Source organism: Solea senegalensis, linkage group LG20 (genome assembly GCF_019176455.1).
Source record: "Solea senegalensis isolate Sse05_10M linkage group LG20, IFAPA_SoseM_1, whole genome shotgun sequence".
NCBI lineage: Eukaryota > Metazoa > Chordata > Actinopteri > Pleuronectiformes > Soleidae > Solea > Solea senegalensis.
Window position 1 is genome coordinate 7,974,641 of NC_058039.1, and position 23,218 is coordinate 7,997,858.

The window sequence follows — 23,218 nt, forward strand, 5'->3', positions numbered from 1 at the left end:
CACTTTGGCAACTGGTAGGGCCTCCAGAGTCCCAAATATAAGTATTGAAATGGTTAAAAAGTTGATTTTGCATAATATGTCCCCTTTAATGTTTCTTGTATATGTTGCATATAAGAAAGAGTCACCAAATGGTTTGACTATGGACGTTGCTAATTGTTGGGAGCTAATTGTTCTGAACAACAGTGTTGTTAAGTGCAACACCACCTTCAAAACACAACATTAGCAAATATATCTCCCCGCACAACTGTGCTAACTTTATTCCTGTAGCACAGTTGCAGAGACTTGGTGAATCCTGCTTGGCTGGAGGCCGTTGGTGCACTCTCTCTGTTTATACATATCTCTGCAGCTGCTCACCTGCACCTGCACTGTCAACACACTAACAGTCATGCTGTTAAAGCTTGTTTGAATTCAAACACATCCAGTTTGGGCAGCAGAGTCCATTGAAGTGGGAATGCTGAAGTGCAGACCGGGATTTCGCTGCTGCCTGAACTTTCTGCCCAGACCTGTAAACCTGTTCAATGGCTGCCAGGTACCAGGACATGGAGAGAGAGGCTGAGTCAGGAAGACAGAGAGAGAGAGAGAGAGAAAGAAGGAGGGAGTGAAGAAATGGGGAGAGGAAAGGAGAATGACTTTGGGTGTGGTAAGAGGCCTTGAGCACATTCCATGGAGCAGCCGCACCCTGCGTTTCACCGTCTGTATACATGCTAGTATTTATCAACGCATGTTCAGCAAACTTTCCCGGTTGGCACTCAAACTTCACTGGATATCATTTCAGTTTCACCACGCCGCCGCTGTTTTGCTTGTGACTCGCACACACACACCTGTATGCAAACACTCAGTTTCATATCTCTGTGTCACACTGAGAGTTTGCACATTTGCATAAATAGAAGATGAGTAAACAGGCACGGAGAGGCCTCGGAAATATGGCTCCTAAAGTGTGTGTGTACGTGCATTTATCTAACAACTTAGTATGGAATGGGTGCTCGAGCAGACTGAGCACAGACTTCAAACAGGAGGCACACCCAGAGGAGCAGGACTGAACACAGTCATACTCGTGTGTGTGTGTGTTATCAGAGGGCCATATAACAAGGTGTGTTCTGTCTGATAGAAACGTTCTGGGACAAAGGACAACCCAAATACAGTGCAAACACACAAATACACACACTTTTCCCTGTACTACACCTTGAGTAGTGTTATGATTTGTTGGTTCGCAAGTGAATGCCGATTGAGATTAACTAAAGTAAAAAGATTGAGTAGAAAGACGCCTTTTTTAATCATATTTCAGTCAAGTAATCCATAATTTTTGGGGGGTAAATCTCTATATATAACAGTTTAAATACATGCATGGAGACATACAGTACAAAAACAAATGGTGACCCTTATCTGCACCATAACTGCATGGAGCAATTGGCTTCCCAAATCCAGCCTTTATTAAAGGAGAAGGAACTGAGCCGGGCAGCCTGGAGCAAAGAGGCAGGCTTTACAGAGGATTGAAGTAAGAAACTGGTGGAGACTGCTGATTCAGCACAAAATGTTCCGTCGTGAAGGAAAAACAATGGGTAACTGATTGTGTCAGACAGAGACACGACCTGCACAGAAACAATTTTTTGTTTTAAAGGAGCCACTGCAGACAAAAGTATTGATTAATGGAAACAAATAAACATATTGGGTAATGTCAGACTCTGTAACAACCGTTACATTAAGCTCTTTCTCACTGCAGCCATGATGCAATTTAATGACATAAATAAAGAGATCCAAGTGTGAGGTAAAGACACATTTATCCGGCAAAATAATTGTAAGTATCTAAACGTCAGCTGATAACAATTATTTTGTCGGTCAGCCTGTGACTACTTCCCAGTTCATTGTGGTTCATTTTTATATTCTCAATTCATAAAGAGTTGTTTGGTTTCTTTAAAAGTGTTGTTTGAAAATGTTGACACAAATCTAATTCCATACCACTGGAACAGTATTTCTGATTTTCCTCCAAGGACCACCAGAGGAAGCGTGTGTACCACTGATGGTACACATACCACAGTTTGAAAACCATGTGGAGTAGTGCATAAAAAACACTACTAGTCCGCACTACTAAAAAGTGACTGTGTTGTTTATCAATCGTGTAGTACAGCTTTAAACTGATGATCCTCCAGGGAACAAGAGTGAAGAGACCTTCACATCAGACTTACTCTTGAACTCACTGGGCCTGATTCTGGCTGTTTGAGTCACTCGCTATAATTAAGTTAGGCACTTCTCACAGTCTTTCTACCCACTCACCAGATAGTGCGAGGACAGAGGTTCAGGTACAGGTTAATGACCCATACAACTGATTTTCAAGCTGTTTTCTAAGAAGCAACAGACAACACCTCTGTACCTTGTCCCTTGCAGTTCCTGTTTGGTCAGTGTCATAAAGATGCAGCAGTGGAAAGATGCCACAAAGGACACAGAGACTTTACTTCAGAGCTGGTGTTGTTGTGTCATAATAAGCACCCGTATGTGAAAAACACGATAAATACAGGGTGAATGCTATTCTCTTTGTTTGGAATATAGACTAATGCAGTTCTTTTGTGCCTCAATTAAGTCATCATTTAATGTGAATATCCCTTCTTGATGGCCAATTAGAATGACATAGTAAAAGAACAGCTCATGAGGGATATTAAATGGCGAGGTTGTAAACTGTAACTGTTCCCTTTCCCAAGAGCACCAGGGAACTACAGGACCTTCACATACCAGAAAAGATTATTTTTCTTTGTTTTTGCCTGAAGTATATCAGTATGAAAGAACCAAATTAACTATACATGTTTTTGCAATGTCCAAGCAATTATGCACTTATACAAACTTACTTATATACAGTATACGTATATCCTTAAGTAAGTTAAATTCCTGCCAATAAACCATCCAAAATACAACACAGTGGACCTTTAACAATATAATGACAAGTTTATGACAAAAAAGGTGTCTATTTCAGCTTTGAGGGAACAGATGTTGACAGGAGCATTGCAACAAGTAAAGCAAAGCAGGTCATTTCCTAAGGCCTTAAGCTGAGAATGCAAAGTTTTGCCTAACCTCTCCGGGCAACACCTTAGTCACTTTTCTGGATTTCTGTCATTCTCCTGCAATTGTGAACATGTCTTACACAAACAATCTCTTACTGCATGTCGTATTTGGATGGAAAACTCACGGAAAATTAAATTTTTCAGACATTTAATGGGTTGATTTTGGATAACAGCATGGGCAACAGTATGTTGTGGTTTTATGTAGAGGTCCACAGGAGTCTTTTGCCAGGAGCCCCCAATCCCCATTGCCTCTGGAATCGGTAATGTGCTGCTTTAACCTTTAAACGCACAGTATGTAACTTTGCTGCTACGTGTCTCTTAAAAGTTTGATGATTAAGCAGCAGCATAGTATCATGGGAATTGTTCCCCTGTGCATTTGCAGTTTATGGGGAGAGCTTTGACTGTAGAACGCACAGCAAACAGCAAAGAGTATTTATGATTCATTAGTGCTAAATACATACATTAAAATGAAAAAAGAAAAAAAAAAGAAAAAAACAAGATTTCCTTATTTGTCCTGACATTTCCAAGGGGGTTTGCGAGGTGGATAAAGACATTAAAAGGCAACCAAAATGAAACAATCCATTCATTACCTTGAATATAAATACACATTTCTACATATTTAAAGTGCTAGAAACCTTTGGATAATGTGAGCACACAGCATTGGTAAAATTCAGTACTTTTTCAAATAACAACGCGATGATATCAAAAGATCACAAAGACATAAAGTTAACCTACCTGTCCAGTAGAAACAGTTGTCGCCACCATGTCATTCTGGGCTTTCAGTTGTTTCCACCGTTCAAACACAGCACCGCTGTTCACTCTGGTCTTGGATCGCTCTGCATCAGCCTTTGCTTGGAAGTTCTCCAACACCGTCTTTCGTTTGCGACCAACACCTGTTGTTGACACCTGATTTTATTTGGTAGTGGGGTAAAAGTACACAATTTATTTAGGAAACGGAGTAAAATAAAAGTTGCTATATGTGAATGTTGTATTTTGTTACATTAGAACACTGCAAAACAAATGCAAAAACAGTAAAGGACTCACTGGTGGAACGAGTCACTGTAAAAGTCTTAGTGGCCAAAACTGCCAAAAAGAAGTAAGACTCAGTTCTAACTCTTCTGTTTTACTCTAAAACACCAATTATCAGGCCAGCACATTTGAAATATGCCACTGGGAGTGAACTTCCAATGGTCTTGGGTTTGGGAGGAGTCTCACCGGTGGGAAAGCCCTGCCTAACCGAGAGAGAGACTCCTCTTCCTCATTCACCAGCGCTGCTCTGTGCCGAAGAGGCGGCGGCTCCGGAGGTTCCCTCACCGCCGTGTGAAGCGCTCAGCCCGGGCCTGGAGTAGGAGCTGATGCCGCTGCAGCTGTCGGCAGTGGAGGCTGCACACACAGTGTTCTTTTTATTTTTTATTATGAAGTGGAGTTTTTAAATCCGGTCAGAGGAATGTGAAGTACGGACTGGAGGAGACGCACAGCGGCAGTTTCACCACAGAAGGCGACACTGAGGTTCTCTCGATACGGTTTATTTAAAAAACAACAACAACAACAAAGGCAAGAGAAGAGACGAGACAAGTTCTGCAGCAAAGTTAGGAGGTACGGAGTGGAAATTAACACTGCACACATGCAACCTGGGACAAAGACCTGTTCACAACTTCTGCTACACTCTACACTAGCCAGTTCTATGCTAGTCTGTTTCATTCTATTGTAGCTATATCTTTGTCTATTCTATTTCATTTAATGTTATCCATAAAGGCTATTCTGTCTTGAGCTATACAAACATTCTATTCTATTCTATTCTATTCTATTCTATTCCTTTTCATTCTGTCTATGTAGGCTATTCTGTTGAGATCTGTCTGAAGAAGCACTTATCTGTTTTACTGTCTACTTGATTGTGTGACTGTCTTCTAATCATGTGCTGGCCTTTGCTGTTTATTGGTCCATTTCATGAAATGCAGGTTTGTTTCTCTGTTAGCAGCAGCTTTTAAATATAGGGTAAACTTTTAGATCGCAGAACTTGATGAGTGTTGTTGAAACTGCCCTGAACACACAGAAGGCTCCATGTTGGCTGGCTGCAACAAACTGGGCCACTCTCTTTCCAGTCCTTTGAAGACATTGACGGGAGAGAAAAACAAGCATTTGGAGAATGGCATGGCTGCAGACAGTGAAGGGCTTTGTCTGGGTTGTACTGAAGAAGGGGCCTTGGGTGCTAAATTGCACTTGAAAAGGCACAGACATTTTTACAGGCTTGGTTACAGGATGCTTTGTATGACACAACTTGAGATCCCTCTAATTTAAAGATATTTGGTGAGGTAACGTACAATAATATACGTCTCTCACCTTGTAATCATACAGCTTTGTTTGCTGAGCCAGGAGTTCACCTCCACTCATCCTTTCCTCCTGTGGACATTGGTCTCCTATAGGCTTTGATAAACATTTATTGTGCGCTGTCAGTGGAAGCAAGAAACAAGCCGATTTAAAATTAACTTTTACAGTCTTTGCCCAAATTTGTTCAACGCGTCACTGCACAGAAAAGGCCCAGCATGTGGTTATAATTTGAGGGGGAAAGTTTTCAGTGCCAGCTTTTTTTTTTTATGGTGCATCATTGCATGTGGGCTTCTATTCACACTCGCCTTATAGCCAAGGCTGCATCCCATTCATAGGTTTGTTTGCGTTGTATATGTTACAAGGGGTCGAAGGTGTTGTATTTCACATATGAGCACTGTTTCTTTTAATAATGTAGGAACACTGTCTGGTTTTCCGCTCTAGATGACAACAGCAGACATTAAGGCATTTGGAAAAACTTAGAGGACCTCAGTGGACCAGTTTTTCTTGCAGTGCTGCTGTGTAAAAGCACAGTTTGTAAAAAAAAAAGGGAGGACACGCTTGCTGTGTGTTATACATTCAACTGACCTTGAGTTGTCTTTTGTGTGGCGTTCAACATCCGCACTGAGGTGTGATGATAAACAGAGACACAAGCATTTCTCTGTGTTTGCTCTTATCTATCTATGATTGTGTGTGTGTGTGTGCTCATCTGACAAAAATACCACTGAAAGGTCCTGACAGGAGCTTCAGCGGCTTACTGGCTCTTCCCTCCAAACCTGTTTTCAGGTATTCTTCTCACACGCTGAATTATCACACAAAATGAATCGAGCGAGGAGGTATGCCACATTGATCTAAGTGTTTGTTTAGTGAGGTGTGTTTGGATACATGCATACATGCACGTGACAGAGTAGAAGCCAGAGAGAGAGTGGAGAAAACTGTTTTTTTTTGGGAGTTTGACCTTGATATTTCGCTGCTCCTCGGGTCAATTTCTTTTGATTCACATGTCGAGACAAAACTGTCTCCTCCTCTCAGCTCTTCTCTCCCTCTTTTCGTGTCAGTCTTCATGCAGGAATGCTGAGAATGAACTCGTTTACACGCTGAGTGAGCAAACATTCGAGCACATCTCAATATTGAATTTATCTGCCTGTAATAGCTGCCTGCCTGTGGTGGTTTAGTGTTTCAAACTGGCTTTGTTTACAGTGCATTCAGGGCAGGCTGATCCCTGTGTGTAGGCAACAGAACAATTTAATAACTAAATGAGGAACGGGGGGGGATGAATCTCCATCATTGTGTGTCATTTTCTACAGTTTGATTCTTGCTGTGGTTTCTATAACAACAAACAAAGCAGTGGTGTTTGTTTGAATATCCTACCAGTCTGCCAGGTGAGGAGGAGAAAGTCTGTCATGCCTCTAACGTCGAGCTATTCTTCTGTTGCTTCATTCTGCTCAGGCCCACGGGTGAGGAGGGTGAATCAGACGCCGCTGGGCTCTGTTTAGTTCTGCTGTGCTCTTGATTCCCCCACTTACAGTTGCTCATATCCACCTTGGGGTTAATTAGTTAATTTGTACCTGTCTCTTCTTCCTGTCTGTCCACAGTGTTCGCGTAGAGGTATAGGGAAACGCATATATTACTGACACACATTTCCTACAACAAAAGAAAGAAAAAAGAGGAATGTAAGCAAAACACACCATCGTGAGCCGACCAATTTATAGATTTACTACATTATAACACAATACTTATAAAGCAACACATGCTAGACAATCATCACCAAGTATCCACAGGTTGTATAAAATAAAAGACAGGCAATACAATCATCATTCATATTCATATTTAACTTTCACATTTGGAAAACGTGTTCTTAATCTGTTAAAACCTGTAAACTGTATAAAAATAATTTAACCTCCCCTTTTACGATCAGACATTGTGAGCACTTCGGCTGCTTTAGTAAATTCCATAGGACTATTTCTTTAAAGGAAAGAAAACTAAAAGTATCAAAGAATTTGTGATTTTTAGAAACTTGGCACGAGCACAGTGCGTCTCCCTGACCACCACGGAACTTTGGAAGAGGAACAGCACACCGCAAAGGCTAGAAATGAGTAGGGAAACAGGATGTCAGCCATTTTGCCATGCTGCAGATGAGTCACCATAGAACAGTGTCCCTGCAGGCGAGGCTGCGCTGTGACTCACCAGGCTTGTGAGTAAACCAGGTTCTCCCAATGATTGCAGGTCAGGACTTAGGCACATTTGAGACCACTAATTGTTACCAAAGTGTACAGGAAATATGTCACACGCATTTTTAAAACAGGTACTCACCCTATTCACCCTACCCTGAGCCCCCGGGTTACACTCCCTTTGATTATGCTGTCGGACTGTCAGTCAACCACTGCTCCTAGGATTTTCATTGTGATGTATTTACACGGTCAGAGGCACATTCCTGTTTTCACTAAATGCTGCGATGTACAGCGTAAAAAGTTGAGTATGTTAGTTTGGTCGTGTTCCAGCTCTTGTTAACCTAACAGATGACCAACATACAGTACAGTATGCAGCTGTCATGACCACATTAAATATCGATGAGAGCTTGTCCTTGTTGGCTCATAACACCAAAGACCTTATATGTGCATCTCATCACATTAATTAAGTTGCAGGAATGGGTCGAAAGCCACAACTAGGTTTTTTAATGGTCAATGGAACATTAAAAATATGGATGTAGTCTCCTGGTTGCACAATGAACTCTTGTTATGAAGCCTGGAGACTGGTGCCATGACAGTGCCAACGGAAATTCACAGACTTCGGACTCCTATTGGACGATACTGTCAATCACACTGGTGTCCACCCATGTGTGCTGTGCTGTATCATCTGTTTTCCTCTAAATGGAGTATAATTTACAAGATTGAAACTAGCAGCTAAGACCATAAACTCCTCAGGAAAATGTTGCTCATCTAAAAAGTCTTCTTTGGTACACGCTGCGACAGTAAAGTCCAAATGCCAAATGTGCAGTTGTTTCGGTTCAACAATGCTTAGTACATGATTGGCTGTTATGAGAAGGTGAGGAACATATGTCCTGTGGTTCTCTGTTGTAACACTTCTGATAAGACATAACATGTGTCGCGTGTTGAAACTGAACCACTGAATGAACAAACCAAATTTCAAATGTCGTCAAGATCTACTTTCTCTTTTGGTATCAGGTTAGCCACACAACAATTGACAAATGTCAAGTAATGAAAGGCAAACATGTACACAGAACCAGCCATTATTATTCAAGCTGAATCAACATTAAGTACAAATTCGACTGCAAAGAACAGATTTCCTTTAGAAAATATTTGCTGCTTTTCTTAGGAAAATTGTTCATATTTATATCACAGTTCTCAAAAGATGAATTGATATTCATCAATTAATCTTAAGAATTATATGAACTAGCTGTTAAAATCTTCTTGTGATTTTCTGCTTGTAGAAGATGGTTGTCTTTGCTTCCTCTGACTGGGACTTTGGCGTTATGAGATTATTATGTGTATACAGAAGTCGTATCACATCTGATCCAAACTCTTCTCGCCGTCGTCTTTTCACCTGAGTAATCAAACATTTTCAAACTGTTGTGTAACAATGGTCCTTTCACTGATTTGATTTAAGTTTAAGTCTTTTCATGTCATGACATAACTAACCGCTTACTCATCGAACTCTCCTAAATCCATTTGCTGGCTATAACACACACACCGATTTGCTCGTGATGTGGCCTGAGTAGCAACTTGAAGCATGACGCACCAGAATGACGAGTTACCCAATCTAAGATATGAAAGAACCTGTTGTTACACCTCCTTGTGCCGTTCCCACCTCTCACTCACACATGCCTTTTCTTTCACTTGGCGCTCTCTCTCTCTCTCTCTCTCTGTCTGCATGTTCCATATCCTGTTGTTTTTATTTGTTCTTACTTTTGTCAACAGATTTCTTAGTTGGTCACTACAACAAACAAGATAGTTCATTGTGTGTGATGCCGTAAATAAGAGGTGAAGTTAACTTTATGTTACAGTCTAATACACACTGTGACACCAGAAAACCGACTTATTAGATTGGAAATTGTATTCTTTGATACTGTCCAATTAACATCCATATATTGTATTGCTATTGTAAGTTATTTTTACTTAAGTTTTCTTTCATTTTCTTACTTTATATTTGGATGATATTAATGACAATGAAAAAGTTAAAAATTAACCCTGGCTAAAGGGTAAGCAGATGCTGTTCGCTGGTAGAGGCATGTTCATTTAAAATGTGTGCTTGTTAAATTTATGACACAGGCTTCCTATGGAGGATAGTAGAAAATGGATGGATGACTATTGTATATCATGAGTGGAGGATAGGGGGGTTGTCTACAGCAGCTTTTTATATGGGTGGGAAACCACTTTTTAAAGATGTGAAAATATGACTTGTGACAAAAGAAAATGTGTTTATAACATTTTGGATGGGTAAACCAGCCAGTTCCTAGCATTGTCCAGTATGCAATATACAGTATAGTGCAGCTACAAAAGCATTAAACCTTTAATTTTCTGTTTTCTATACAGGATCAAATTCCTCCTCCCTCACCGCTGAACATGGCACACCGATCTCAGAGCTCGTCTATTGGCGATAACCCCCTTGATCCCAACTACCTGCCTCCACACTACCGTGAGGAGTACCGTCTGGCTATTGATGCGCTCATAGAAAATGACATTCAGGTAAGACTGCGCTTTTCTGTGGTGAAGTATTCTGATTTGAATTCAAGATGTAATTAATGTGAATGTGTCTCCCATAAACACCAGGGCTACTTTGAGTTCCTCCAGACTGCAGATGTGGTCAGCTTCCTGTCACAGACAGAAATTGAACACATCAAGTCCACAATCCAGGTGCCCAGTCAGGCCTCCAGTCTTCCAGAGCTGACATATCTTGAGGGAGGTCATGAGGTTGATGGCTCATCTGACACCTACTGGCCGATGCAGTCCGACCTGGCTGCCCCTGGTCTGGACCTGGGCTGGCCGTTGCCACAGCACAGCTTCGTTGGGCCGACAGAAGTCACCACTCTGGTCAACCCCTCTGACCCAGACATGCCGTCCATCAAGGAGCAGGCCAGGAGACTCATCAAGAATGCACGTCATGTGAGTAAAAGGGAGGGGCATGTGTTAGACTTGCATTTCCTGTTTGCTTTCAAAAGGTAGTCCTGATAAAAAAAAACATGGCGGCAGAAGATGAGATCAACGCATGTCATGTTTGTAAATGTACAAACACAATACACAGGAATTTGAAACGTCTGCAATTCAGTTGATCGTTCTATTCCAATTATTAGTGTTGTGAATGTTTGTTGGAAATAATTCAGATCTTTAACTTCTCATCCTTGCATTACAGTATATATATATATATGTATTTGTGTATATATATGCTGTATTTATACCACCATATATACATATAAATATATATACACATATATACATAGTCCTTTGGTAATGATCCATCTTGTCTTGCAGTTAGATAGTTTACCCAAATCACTGAGCCCTACTTAATACTGTAGAATGCTGTGAATAGGCATGTGTACTTTCTTGTGTGTACTCAAATGGATAGGTGGGAAACGCAACGCAATGTTGTATATTTCCATTTCTTACTCATGTGTGTACTGTACCAAACCAAGTGTTATCTCTTCTATAAAAAATAAATACAACAGAAAGCAAAAGACCAACAAGTTGAGATAAAATGCTCCCTCGTCCATTTGTGGGAAATGCTATCTCAGTGTTAGTTTAATCTGACTTTTTATCTGCGTCTGCCAGCTCTGCCACTGCTCCCTTTCACACACAGAGTTTTTGCTATCCATCTATTGTCTACCACATTATCCTCAACATGAGGGTCACAGGTCACTGGAACCAATCCCAGCTAACACAGAAAGGCGGAGTTAATCACAGGGCAAATACACAGAGACGAACAAGCATTCACTCTCACATTCACACCTACAGTCGCACACACAGGGAGAACTTGGAAACTCCATGCACAGACCCTTGTTGCGACCAGGTCATGAATTTGGGTCTTTTTGTAGAAAGACAACGGGGCTATCCACTACTCCGCCGTTTGGCTGACTTTTTTGCTAAATTAATAAAATACTTAAACGTCTAACTCAGGGGTGTCAAACTCATTTTTGTTCAGGGGCCACATACAGCACAATTTGATCTCAAGGGGGCCGGACCAGTAAAAATAGTAAAATAATAGCATAATAACCTATGAGAAACAAGAACCCCTTTGTTTTTTCTCCTTTGTTTTACATTTAATGAAGGATAATTTCACAAAACATGTGCAATTTCAACAATATCATGCCTAAATGTACTATTTACACATCACACTGGATCTATAAAGGCACAAACATTTAGTCACGGGTATCTGGAGCATTTGACATTACTTTTAGATTAGTGTGAAATCTTAACAAATTCATCCTGTGGGCCGGATTGGACCCTCTGGCGGGCCGGTTCTGGCCCCCGGGCCGCATGTTTGACACCCCTGGTCTAACTTTAAAGGCAGTCAAACCTGTTGGTTCTGTGGGCTGTACTTTACTTCTATCTGTTCAATTAGAAGATAATATCTGTCTCAATGTTTCAACATATTTATGGAGGACAGACTGATTCTGAGAGATACAAGTCGTTAATCTTACTATACCATGAATTCAATGGGGATTTATCTACATTATATGGCTTAAAACAGAAAAAATTCAATATTACATTTAAAAGAAGAGTCGTTTTAGTCTTAAATCAAATCTAACCTTTGTCCCATTCAGCAGCTGCTCACAGTTGTGGTGTCCTTACTACAAGAGAATGAAAGAATGACTGGATTTTTTTTTGTTTTCACTTTCTGTCCAGTTAATCCCAAACCAACACAAATTAGGTTAAAGTCTGAAAATGTGTTTTAATGTTTTGTTTTATTGTGTTGCTGTAGGATGAACCCCGACCAACCAGTTTATTTTGTTGTTTGTCTTTTTTTTACAACCATGCTGCATTGCGGCACCTGTAGGATTTTGCTGCAAAGATGAGCTGTAAGATAACCAGTTTCACAGTCCTTAAAAAAGGCCTGTTGTTTTTTTGGAATTTTTATGATTATGGTGTATTTGTTGACCTAAATCTTGGGTAGTTTATTGCTTCACTTTGTACCGTTTATTATACTGCTGAAATTTGAACAAAAACACTGGGCTGTTTGTGGATAGGTTTTGTTCATCAGTTACAAGGGCAGAAGTTACTTTGAACTTTTTAATATAACATTTATTAAAATAAATATTCTACTTAATTTAGACTCTTTCACACAAGAACCCCACATCCATTATGTATCATCAACATGCACTGTAGCATGCTTTTTAAAAGCATAATGGTGTCAATACACAGCTGCCACCACAAAGGTTCCTTCAAATTCCAATTCCGTTAGCCAACAGACACTAGGGCATGGCTATAAAATGATGATCATGTTATACTAAATTGGTCTTTTCTCTTTTGTTCCAGGTTATTGCTGTGGTGATGGACATGTTCACAGATGTTGATATTTTTGCTGACCTCTTGGAAGCGGCAGGACGACATGTTCCTGTTTACATTCTACTGGACGAACAGGATGCCCATCACTTTGTGTCGATGGTCATGAACTTTAAAGTCAACCTGGACTTAATTCACGTGAGTTTTCCTTTACATTACATTTGCACCTTCACCCAAATGTGTGGGCAAGAACTCCGGTATCAGTCTACATTTATTGTTAATGTACTTACTTCCTCTAGAACACGTCATTTTCACAAAGGCTTGTACGTGTTCATGAAATAGATACATTTAAATTTTTACAGACAATGCGTGTCAGGACTGTGGCAGGAATAACCTATAGCTCCCGGAATGGGAAATCATTCAAGGGACAGCTGAAAGATCGTTTCCTATTGGCTGACTGCAGGGCTGTCCTCAGTGGGAATTATAGGTGAGTCATTTAACAGTGCTAATTATAAGTGTCTTTAATTTCCATGATTACTATGTCATTCATCCCATTAACGAAACATATTTCTCTAGTTTCATGTGGTCCTATGAGAAGATCCACCGCTGCATTGCCCACCTCTTCCTTGGTGAGCTGGTCACCACCTTCGATGAAGAGTTCCGCATCCTCTATGCTCAGTCAGAGCCTCTAGTCATTGATCCGTCAGATGCAACACTTGCTCTCTCTGATACCAGTAGCACCAGTTCTTATTTAGGTGGTCAGTTTGGTTTGAAGAGGACCCAGTCTTTGCGTAACCCCATAGGTTACCGAAGGCAGCCTGAGATTCCCTCTGCCTTCCCCTACGGAGAAACTGATCGTAACCTTGCACTTCCTTTCCGGAGGAATGATCCATATCGTCACACAGTTGAACCTGGGGCAGGAATTACTATTGGGAAGTATTCCCAGCAACAGTTTCGTCTGCAGCAGTCCTTCCTGGAGCAGGGGCGATCCATAGTATCCCGGCAGATGGACATGAGTACTAGTGGCTTCCAGAGACACAGCTATGCAGAGGGAACCCAGGAAAACTACACATCGTCAAGGCAATACATGAAGCACAGAGTCATGAATAATCTGGATGAGACAGATTTTTACAGGTAGCTAACCTGTTAATGCTTTAACTATTTGAATTACCAAAACTATTTTAATTACTGATCATGTTTTTTTTCTTTCTAGGGAGCAGACCCAAGCTAGTCATTTCTACAGTGATGGTCCCGGGCCAGGTTCTGGCCACGGACACTACGACAGACTTCGAGGTCGTCCTCCACACCTCCCCATTGACCAGTATTCAGATTCCAGTTATCGGTCGGATCTGGAGCCTCCTCCTGGAATCTACGGCCAAGACTTCTCATCTGAAGACTTGAGTAGACCTGAAGGACACCAAGTACCTCCAATAGCTGGGAGATATGGAGGAGGTTCCTCCAATAAAAGGCCAACATTAGGTCAGTCTTATGCCTGCCTGAGCTCACCTACCCAGCCACACCCACCAGAGAAGAAAGAGTTTCTCAAACAATCTGACCAACAGCATGAACAAGATGCAAGTGTCAGGCAAGGCCTAAGGAGTTGGAGAATCCACTCATATCTTAGCACATATGACGACAGTGGAGAGGAAGGTCTGACTCAGCCTTTAGGTCCTGATGCATTTGAAGATCCTGCACCAGCTCAACAGCCTACAGCTGCTGAAAATTCAGGTCCTCGCTTTGGAACAAAAGAGCCGCCTAATGTTCCTGCAAAGCCCAGACCAGATATCCTGAGACCCCGGTTTGGAAAGCCCAAATTACCGGAGAGCAGCAACAAAGACTCTGCCCCAACCAAGGATCTGCTTCCCTCAGTCAGTGACTTGAAGCTGGATAAAAAAGAGAGGGAAATGGAATGGGAAAAAGAAAGAGAGAGAGATTCAGAGAGAGGTGCAACAAAGGAGGTGGGTGTAGATGTGGAGACGACAGAGGCTCCAGAACGCTTCTTGACTAAACATGAATCATTCCGTTCACGTGTAAACCCACTCCTTCAACGTAGCTCTCGTCTCCGCTCTTCACTTATATTCTCATCTTCCAAGGCAGAGATGCACAGTGGAAGCCTAGGTTTGAGAACTGCCACAGAGGAAGATGAGGAGTTAGATACAGGGCGCACTTCCTCAATCGTTGCCCAGATCTTAGAAAAGAGGAGGTCATTGTCTCGTGAGCCTTTTGAGTGGAGGAGGAAAGCTGAGGAAAAAGAGAAAGAGAAAGAAAGGGAGGAGAAAGAGAAAGAAGAAAAAGAGAAAGAAGAAAAACAAAAGAAAATGCGCCTTGAAGAGGAAAGGGAGATTAGATTGAGAGATGACATTAAAAGAAAGGAGGGGCCTCAGAAAACAAACGAAGAAGTAAAGACAACAACATTAACAACAACTGCAGAAAAATCTGAAGTCACAACATCATCTACATCTTTGAATATGAATGACCCAGCTAATCGACTGCAGTATTTCAAAGACTTGGCGGCCAAGAGAAAAGCCTCTAAAATTGAGACAGAGTCAACACTAAAAGGCCCAGAACCTGCTGAAAAAAAGCCAGACCTTTCTGATAAACCCCCTCTCATCAGTACGACTGCTAAAGTCCCAACTGTCACTGTCACGTCAACAGAACCTGAACTAAAGAAGCCAGACATCTCCTCCAAACTGGCAGAGCTAACTCGCAGACCCTCAGTCGGTTCCTCTAAACCACCAATTCTCCACTCCAAGCCTTCCATCAGCTTCCTGAAGTCTTCAGAGACATCTCAACCTCAAAAAGAAGAGCACGCCTCTGAGGGCCAAAAGAAAGATATATTCAAGTCTCTAAAGCCTCTTCCTTCACCTAAGCTCTTCAAGAAGGATCAGCTGAAGTTTAAAGGACTGAATCCCCGTCGCATCTCTTGTGATGAGGAGATTCTGACCACAGACGCTACAGACGCAGAGAAGAGTGAACTGAAAAAGAGCCGCTCTTATAGCTCCTCAACTCTCCTACATGATGATTCTAGGGAAGGACATCAAAAAGTTATGGGATCAAGCACATCCATCAACACACTGGGAGAAAGCAAGGGTGAGGGTAAGACAATCGACTTCTTGAAGAAGCAGACTCAGAGGCTAAAAGGATTCCTTGGGCCAAAGGATAAAGAGAAGAAAAACTCAGGAGATGATAGGGGCATGAATGTGGTCAAAGAGATTGCAGAAGAGCCTAGCATAAAGCAGAGTTCATCAGCTAAAGATACAGGATCTACTAATACCGATCAGACCACATCCAATCACAAGACATTGACAGGGACGTCAGGGTCGTCTAGATACCAGGCACCGAGCAGCTCTGTTTTGTTCAGTAGCAACCTACGAGATGACACCAAAGTCATTCTGGAGCAGATCTCAGCCAACAGCCAGAAAAACCGAATAGAGCGGGAAGAAACGGGAGCAGACAGAGATGGTGACGCTGGGGAAAAGGGGTTGGACAGAAACAACTCCATAAAGAAGAATCGATTTCTGCGACCAACAGGAAACATCCAGGAGCGGGAGGGACTCCTGAAGAGGATAGAGAGTCTGAGGAAGGAGAAGAAGGTCTACAGCCGCTTTGAGGTAGTTTATCACTTCAAGGATGACGTTTGCTGTGTAGACGACAGATAGTAAAGGCAGATTTTAAAATTTTAGACCAAATTCTAGTCAATTACAGTCATGGACACTGTAGATGTGAGAACAAATGTTTTTGCCATGTTCTGAGCCAGATTTGTTTAGAATCAAGAGTAATAATTTTAGTTATTTTAATTAGTTTTTATATGTAATTATAGACATTTTTGTTTAATTCAAAGTACTTTTTATTCTCAAAAAACAGCAAATGAATGTTTGACATAGTGGCAGCTTTTAAGCTGTGAAAATACATTTTGGTGGACCAGCTAATGTTCAATGTTTTATATCGACATACAGCATATCTTAGATATTCTTGTACCACTTTAAATGGAGCTTAAAGGGATATTTCAGGTTTTTTGAAGTTTGGTTGTATTGAGGTACTGACACATAATCAGTGCTGATTTCGCATCTTCTCAATTACTGGTGTATTTCTGTGGCAGCATTACAGCATCATATACAGGCTTGGTATATGTAGTACAGCATTTAGAGTCATTTTTGGGGGTTTCGTAAGGGATGATGACATTTCTTGAAACAATGCTGTTTACAGAAAATGTTTTAGGAACATAAAAGATTGTAAGTTCAGGGAAAAGTTCTGTTTCCGTGTGGATAAAACCTGATACTTGCCCTCCCTGAAATCATGGCTACCAGCGAGGACACAAGAATAAAACTGATTTTAGCCTCTTAACAAAAGGCTCACCATATTAGATCCACACAATTTTAAGTCTATGATATCTTAAGAATATGTTTCTCTCACTGTTAGACAGCCTTTTGTGTTGCTTCTATAAATCCATGAAGAACTGGAGATTACGTTTATTTTGTGCCCTCAGTGTTAGAAATCATTTGTTCAGACTTACCTCAGTGACACTAATTTACTATAGAAGGCAGCAAAAGACCAGCAGCTGTTAAACACAGGAAAAAAAACACTGATTTTGTATATGAACTTTGGTGTGGGAGAGTGTGTGGTTTACAAATGTCACTTTCCAGCCAGGAAAAATGCTGTCTCGCAGCAAGATAACATGGCTATTATAGGCTTTAGATATCATAGACATAAGCAGGCATAGATTTTATTAGACAAGACTTTTGCTTAGTGACGAAAATCATTTTTTTCCCCATTGGCAGATGTATTTTCATTGATATCAAGAGTCAGTACAACCAACCTGAGTTTTTCTTTACGTTTGCTCATACATTGGTTTAAGCAGTCCTTAAATCTGTTCCCTGTTGATACTCTGTTTCATTCACTTGTCATCCCTGTTGTTCTGTTAACAGATGGGGAATAGCCTGGGTTAATGGAAGATGGAGGAGCGGCCTTTTAAATGGAAACTATTTATGCAAGATGATCAAAAGACTCATTGTCCATTTATGCCAGCGACACTGTCAAAGTACCTCTGTGGCTCAACACTGCAGCCTTTCCTGGATTTTCACAACAAGTAATAAAACTTGAAAAGACTGTACAAAAAAAAAGACTGTATAACATATTGAAAATAAAAGAAAAGTCACTGAGTTTGGAATGTGCCCATTTGCCAAGACCTGGAAACAACTTTTACCGTATATGGTGAGAAAGTCCCTCTACTTGCACACTGGCTACATGGGCTGGTGTTTCACCTACCCAAAAGAAGGTAGGGCAGCTTTTCAACAAATTAGCATGTACGAACGTGATTAGAGGGAAAGACAGTCCATGGAAAAGCAGACACGGCACTCACACAAAAACCAAACAAATTAAAATAATAAAGTAATTCGCTGCACATGTATAGTATAGTAGCAGTGTTGAATATGTCTTTTTGGTGTAAGTAAAATTTGGACTGAAGTGGATTCCCAGTGTGCCAAAAACTGAAAAGGGCAACTAATAATGCAGAGTGGAAAGCAAATATGTGAATATGATGATACGGATAGAATAAGATTTGAATGTTTGAAGATTTTGTGTACATCTATAGGGTAAGTGACTTAATCCGAAAGTGAGAGCATGTGTTTACTAATGTGTGAATCTAATGTAGAAGCAACAGGAGTTAGTAGTTTTGATTGAAAGTTGAGCCTCTGGTGAACTTTATCCTCTCAAGAGAGCATTATGTACCTTTCTATTAAGGTGTGGACCCACTTCTCAGGGTTGAAAGTGTCAAGTAACCCTTCAGAGAGGAAGCCTCAAAGCTGACACGGTCAGAGTAGTAAGGGGTAAAAAGGAAAGCACTGATCTTTCACTTATCCAGTGTAAATATTCATGATTTATAGCTGACCTGAAAAAGTGTAAAAATACACTTTTAAGAAACATTCAATAATGTGCCTCACTTTATTATTCCTTGCTGGTCCTTTAAATTAGTCCTCACCTCTTAAGGGAAAGGAGGAATCACAATACAGGTACATTTGCATACTGGAACAGGGCCATGTCATCTTACATAAGATTTTCAACTTCTGAGAACTACGCCCTGTAAAGGACTTCAAAGGACTTGTTGGTCTTCACTTTTACACCAAAGATTTGGTTTTATGGTACAGTTCCTGTGCTGACAGTGAGACAGGACATCAGACCATTTTTTGTGCTTTTAAGTAAATCAAAAAAAAAAATTGGAGAACACTTAAGGGGTTTAACTCTTTTCTATGCAAGACGATATTGTACATACAGTATTTATGTAAAATAAGAGCTTGTTGATATTCTTAATTAATTTGATTATGACCACTCTTCTTGTACTATCAACGTGCCTTATTTTAATTAACGCAAGCATGTGGTCTTGGCTGTAAAAAGTAACTGCCATTAATTAGGGGAAAATCAGTTGTACAGGGTAAACATGCTGGTTTTTTTGTTGTTTTTTTTAAAGAAAACCTCAGAGTATTACATTGTATATGTAATACTGCAAAAGGTGTTTTATTAAATCTCTTTAAAACTCAACTGTGGCTGTGTTCAAATGTATGAAGTAGCTATGGATATTGTACTAGATCACTGTATTTGTATGTTTTTAAAGATCCATGAAATAAGACCCTATTTACAAAACACATAAACTCTATTTTTAAATATATGAACACATTTATATCCTATCAGTAAAAATATAATGTGAAAATTAACAGGATCCTACTACTTTTTTTTTTGATAAAAAAAGAAAAGCATTTAAGTATTTCACATTTCATAAATACAGTCTATAACAAGTGCATGCCTTACAGAACTGTTAATATGAACAAACTAACAAGTGGATCAAACCAGCCAAGCACTCAGAAATAGGTGGCTTATTTGGTATACATCAGCAAGTTCTGAGTAAAATTTTGGTTACTTTTAATTCATGTTGAGAATGATTGAAACTTATTTTACTGTATGCATGTCAGAATTCAAAAACTAGGATTTAAAACTTTCTCCTGACAAAATAAGGTGGTTCAAAGTGTTCATAGTGCTTCTAGCTGAGAGGAAAGCATGGGACTTGAACCCCTGATGGTCAAAAACAAGTACTGCATATGTAGATTTACTGCTGAGGAGTATCTGCAGCTGCTGTACCTGACTGCTTCTGTTTCCTGACGTCTTCAAGCTCCTCGTTGAGCTCATACAGCTTAGCCATCTTCAGCTCTTCTACAAGAATCACAGAACAAGCCCACATCAATAAGGCCAGACACGGAAAACAATATATGATTGAAAAAATAAATGGGAATTATTTGATTGCACATGTACGTACAGTAGAATGTGAGATAAGTTGTTGTAATTGAGTGGGTATTTACCAGCGGACACCAGCTGAAGCTTTCTGTTCTCAGCGGTCTCGATTTCAATTGGGAGCCTTTCCAGAGTCTACGTAATTGAAATAATTAGTAAATTAACATCATGTCACATTGTCACGGTACCATTTTCAGTAGTGGGAAAATGTATGACAAGCTAAAGCAACAGTTTTTTTTTTTATATTAAATGAAACACACTTACAAAGATGGAGTGCAGATTCTTATGCTGCTCTATCAGCTGATGAAGTTGCTGTTCAAACTTCATTCTGCAGGGGATAAAGGCTTTAGTATAAATGTGAAATTTTTAAGGATAACAAAATTATTGCACTGTCCATTAAGACACCTCTGTTTCCGGTGTTTAAGCTTGAATTCCTGGATTTCACATCTGTACTGTTCCATCATTTCCTCACTTTTCTTGCTCTGGTTTAATTGCCTATAAAAGGCACACATTGTGATTACAGTCTTTCACCATCTTAAATCCATCTATCTATTTATCTGACACTTAGTGCCATCTAGTGTCAGACATCATAAACGCATGCTCGCATAGGAAATTGGAGATGAACCACGTTGGTCAGAGCCACACACTGATGTGACTGCTGTGGAGGAGCTCACCTGGCAGAATCCTGCTCCAAATCTTCAAACTGGAACTGTAGCTTCCTGCAAAGCTCTGAATAAAACACCAGGAATTCATGTGGTCACTGGGTTATTCATATTTACTCATGCTTTTGTTTGCAAAAGCTGATAAAGGGACAAGTGACTAAAACTTACTGCCCATGGTCATCAAAACAAACACAATCATAATATGTAGTGGACTGTAAGCAGTTTATTTAACGTGCACAATTTGTTCATCAGCCACTACCTTCTCTTTCCATGTGGATGCCCTCAAGTTGGTAAGCCTCAGTTTGTACTGTAAAAACATCAGAACAACTCAGTAAAAAACAGTACATGGACTGAAATCATCAAAAATGTTTGAGTGAGTTTTTAGCTTACAATTTGCCAACTCTCTTCGCAGAGAGTCACTGAATGATTTGACCTCCTCAAGTTCCTCTTCCAGTATTCTTTTATCTTTAAGAACAAAAATGGAATTCAAATATGACACACTACAAAACGACTAAGTATTGAAGCAACAAATGTAACATTTATCTAGTCAAACCAGGGCACCTTCATTGAGAACATGGTTGAGACTACTGCTAGCAACACATATACTTCATTGAAAACTGAGTTAATATTGTACAGAACAACATAGATAATACTTTTGAATTTTTTTTCTACATGTTTTATCAGAAGGGTCTCTATAGAGTGTTGCGGTTCTCTAAAGAGCGGAGATAATAATCATATCTCATTTCTCCCCATTCATCATGTTCTGATACTCCCCTGAGGGAGTAACAGGTAAGGATGTACCTCACTGAAGATACCATAATGCAGACCAGAGATAGCTTATAATCTAGAGACAGTACTATCTCTGTCACGGTTTTACTTCCTCATGTGGCGCTGAACTTTAATTTAATGCGTTCCTGCTTAACATCTAGTCCCTAGATGAGTACATTTATAAAGATGTATGTTCTGTACGCTGCTATTTCTTGATAAACTTTACAAAAGTGTGCGCTCATTAACATAACGTCATCACGTACAGCCTTGTTATTGGTGCACGCTGGCAAATGTTAAAATCAAACGTATTTCTTCCTGCTTTAGTATTTTTACTGTGTAGCTGTAACAGAAATCGTTAATCGTCTTATGACATCCGTCACGCGCTCACAAAACTGTGTAATGTGTTTTAGACGGAATTTCCGAGAGAAAAACAGTCCACGCGACAGCGGAAGTGGAAGTAACGCTCCACAAAGATGACAGTCAAGATGTGACTCTCTCATTCCGATACGGCTCAATTAACATGTTACATTCAACGCATCTCGAACATAACATGTATTTATATGATTCATAGTCTTTAGAAACTCGTCCCTCAGTGCCACAACTCAATAATAAACTAACCATTACATATAAAACCTGACCGTCGATTAATAAAAGCACCGCAAAGGAGCGTCGCGAGTGCAACACGAAAGCGGAAGTACGGTAAAATAATTCTCTGATTTCCCCTCTACTCTTTGGGTATCAATCAAACAGACGATAACGTATACAGTAACAGGGCCACAACTAGCGCTGTTATATATGTACATGTTTTAACCGCATACCTGCATATTTTAAAAGACTACACAACAACATTATATAATAATAAATGTGAAGAAAAGTAAATTATAGACTTTACTCTGAAGCACAACTAACCCTAATCTGCATTACAATCAACAGTCCAAATTAGTCAGACTTTACCTCGCTGAAACCTCCTTAGCTTAGTAAGCAGCTGGTCAACGTTAGGCTCCTGTGTCTGTCCAACTGAGAAAAACATGAAAAAGATACATTGGTTTCACTGGAAACGCCTAAAACTCAGTTTTCTGAGCAGTTAATTTACCTCCTTCCAGTGCAGTAACATTAAGCATGTCCTCCAAGTTGAGTCCTGTTGTTGAAGAAAAAAGAGAAATGGCAGGTGATAGATGCCTAGCATTTTAGTAAAAAGCAAACTAGTAAAAGTTTTACTAAGTGACTGACGAGGTAACCATATCAGCTGAAGGCGCAGACTAAAGGTCTAAAATTCACCTCTCGTTAACATTAGCCAAACTGAGCTGAAATGCAGCTAACGCTAGCTTGCTATTGAAGTGTCGTTATATTTTCCTGCCACGTAATTAACGACAGTGTTATATTCACCACGTTTCATGTCTTTTTTTTTAAATCTTCATTTTTGTTCATGTGCCTTAGCTGCTAATGCTACAGAGATGATATTAATGCTACCATTTAAGTAGCTATCAACAGCTTATGTTTAAATTGAATATTTTTGGAATAGCCAAATATTGAACCATCATTCACCTAAAGATTATGGTATCTAACCTGTCAGTTTGCTCATTTTCCCACGAGTCGAGTCAGAGGAGCGTCCTCCGAGTAAAGGCCAAAAGAACGTGTGCGCGAGACGAACCCACAACAAGAAAATAGTAGTTACAAA

General features: G+C 40.2%; 2 protein-coding genes and 1 non-coding gene across 3 annotated transcripts; 1 reads left to right on the top strand and 2 right to left on the bottom strand.

The window, feature by feature from the left end:
• Positions 1 to 4,317: 4,317 nt before the first annotated feature.
• Positions 4,318 to 19,366, top strand: fam83hb (family with sequence similarity 83 member Hb). Its single transcript, XM_044052646.1, has 8 exons — positions 4,318 to 4,646; positions 9,929 to 10,081; positions 10,166 to 10,498; positions 12,866 to 13,030; positions 13,195 to 13,319; positions 13,409 to 13,966; positions 14,046 to 16,443; positions 17,758 to 19,366. The coding sequence occupies exons 2-8, from the start codon at positions 9,959 to 9,961 to the stop codon at positions 17,776 to 17,778; spliced, it is 3,723 nt and encodes a 1,240-aa protein (XP_043908581.1). The 5' UTR covers positions 4,318 to 4,646; positions 9,929 to 9,958; the 3' UTR covers positions 17,779 to 19,366.
• Positions 19,367 to 19,594: 228 nt separating this feature from the next.
• On the bottom strand, positions 19,595 to 23,157 carry si:ch211-199g17.9 (uncharacterized protein LOC108180085 homolog). The gene is made up of 10 exons (XM_044052647.1): positions 23,107 to 23,157; positions 22,634 to 22,678; positions 22,495 to 22,557; positions 21,163 to 21,237; positions 21,032 to 21,079; positions 20,785 to 20,839; positions 20,516 to 20,605; positions 20,375 to 20,438; positions 20,179 to 20,245; positions 19,595 to 20,032 (listed from the first exon to the last, which is right to left on the bottom strand). Exons 1-10 carry the CDS (start codon positions 23,120 to 23,122, stop codon positions 19,929 to 19,931), a joined length of 627 nt encoding a protein of 208 aa, XP_043908582.1. The 5' UTR covers positions 23,123 to 23,157; the 3' UTR covers positions 19,595 to 19,928.
• On the bottom strand, positions 21,452 to 21,584 carry LOC122786966. Its single transcript, XR_006362515.1, has one exon. It is a non-coding gene; the product is annotated as a U8 small nucleolar RNA (small nucleolar RNA).
• Positions 23,158 to 23,218: the final 61 nt, after the last annotated feature.

Excerpts from the sequence above, each read along its gene's own strand:
- fam83hb (XM_044052646.1), top strand. The coding sequence starts at position 9,959 with ATGGCACACCGATCTCAGAGCTCGTCTATTGGCGATAACCCCCTTGAT. Across the intron at positions 10,082-10,165 it reads TCATAGAAAATGACATTCAG|GGCTACTTTGAGTTCCTCCA; the intron begins GTAAGACTGCGC and ends CATAAACACCAG. Across the intron at positions 10,499-12,865 it reads TCATCAAGAATGCACGTCAT|GTTATTGCTGTGGTGATGGA; the intron begins GTGAGTAAAAGG and ends CTTTTGTTCCAG.
- si:ch211-199g17.9 (XM_044052647.1), bottom strand. Across the intron at positions 22,558-22,633 it reads TGTTACTGCACTGGAAGGAG|TTGGACAGACACAGGAGCCT; the intron begins GTAAATTAACTG and ends TGTTTTTCTCAG. Across the intron at positions 20,033-20,178 it reads GCTTCAGCTGGTGTCCGCTG|AAGAGCTGAAGATGGCTAAG; the intron begins GTAAATACCCAC and ends TGATTCTTGTAG.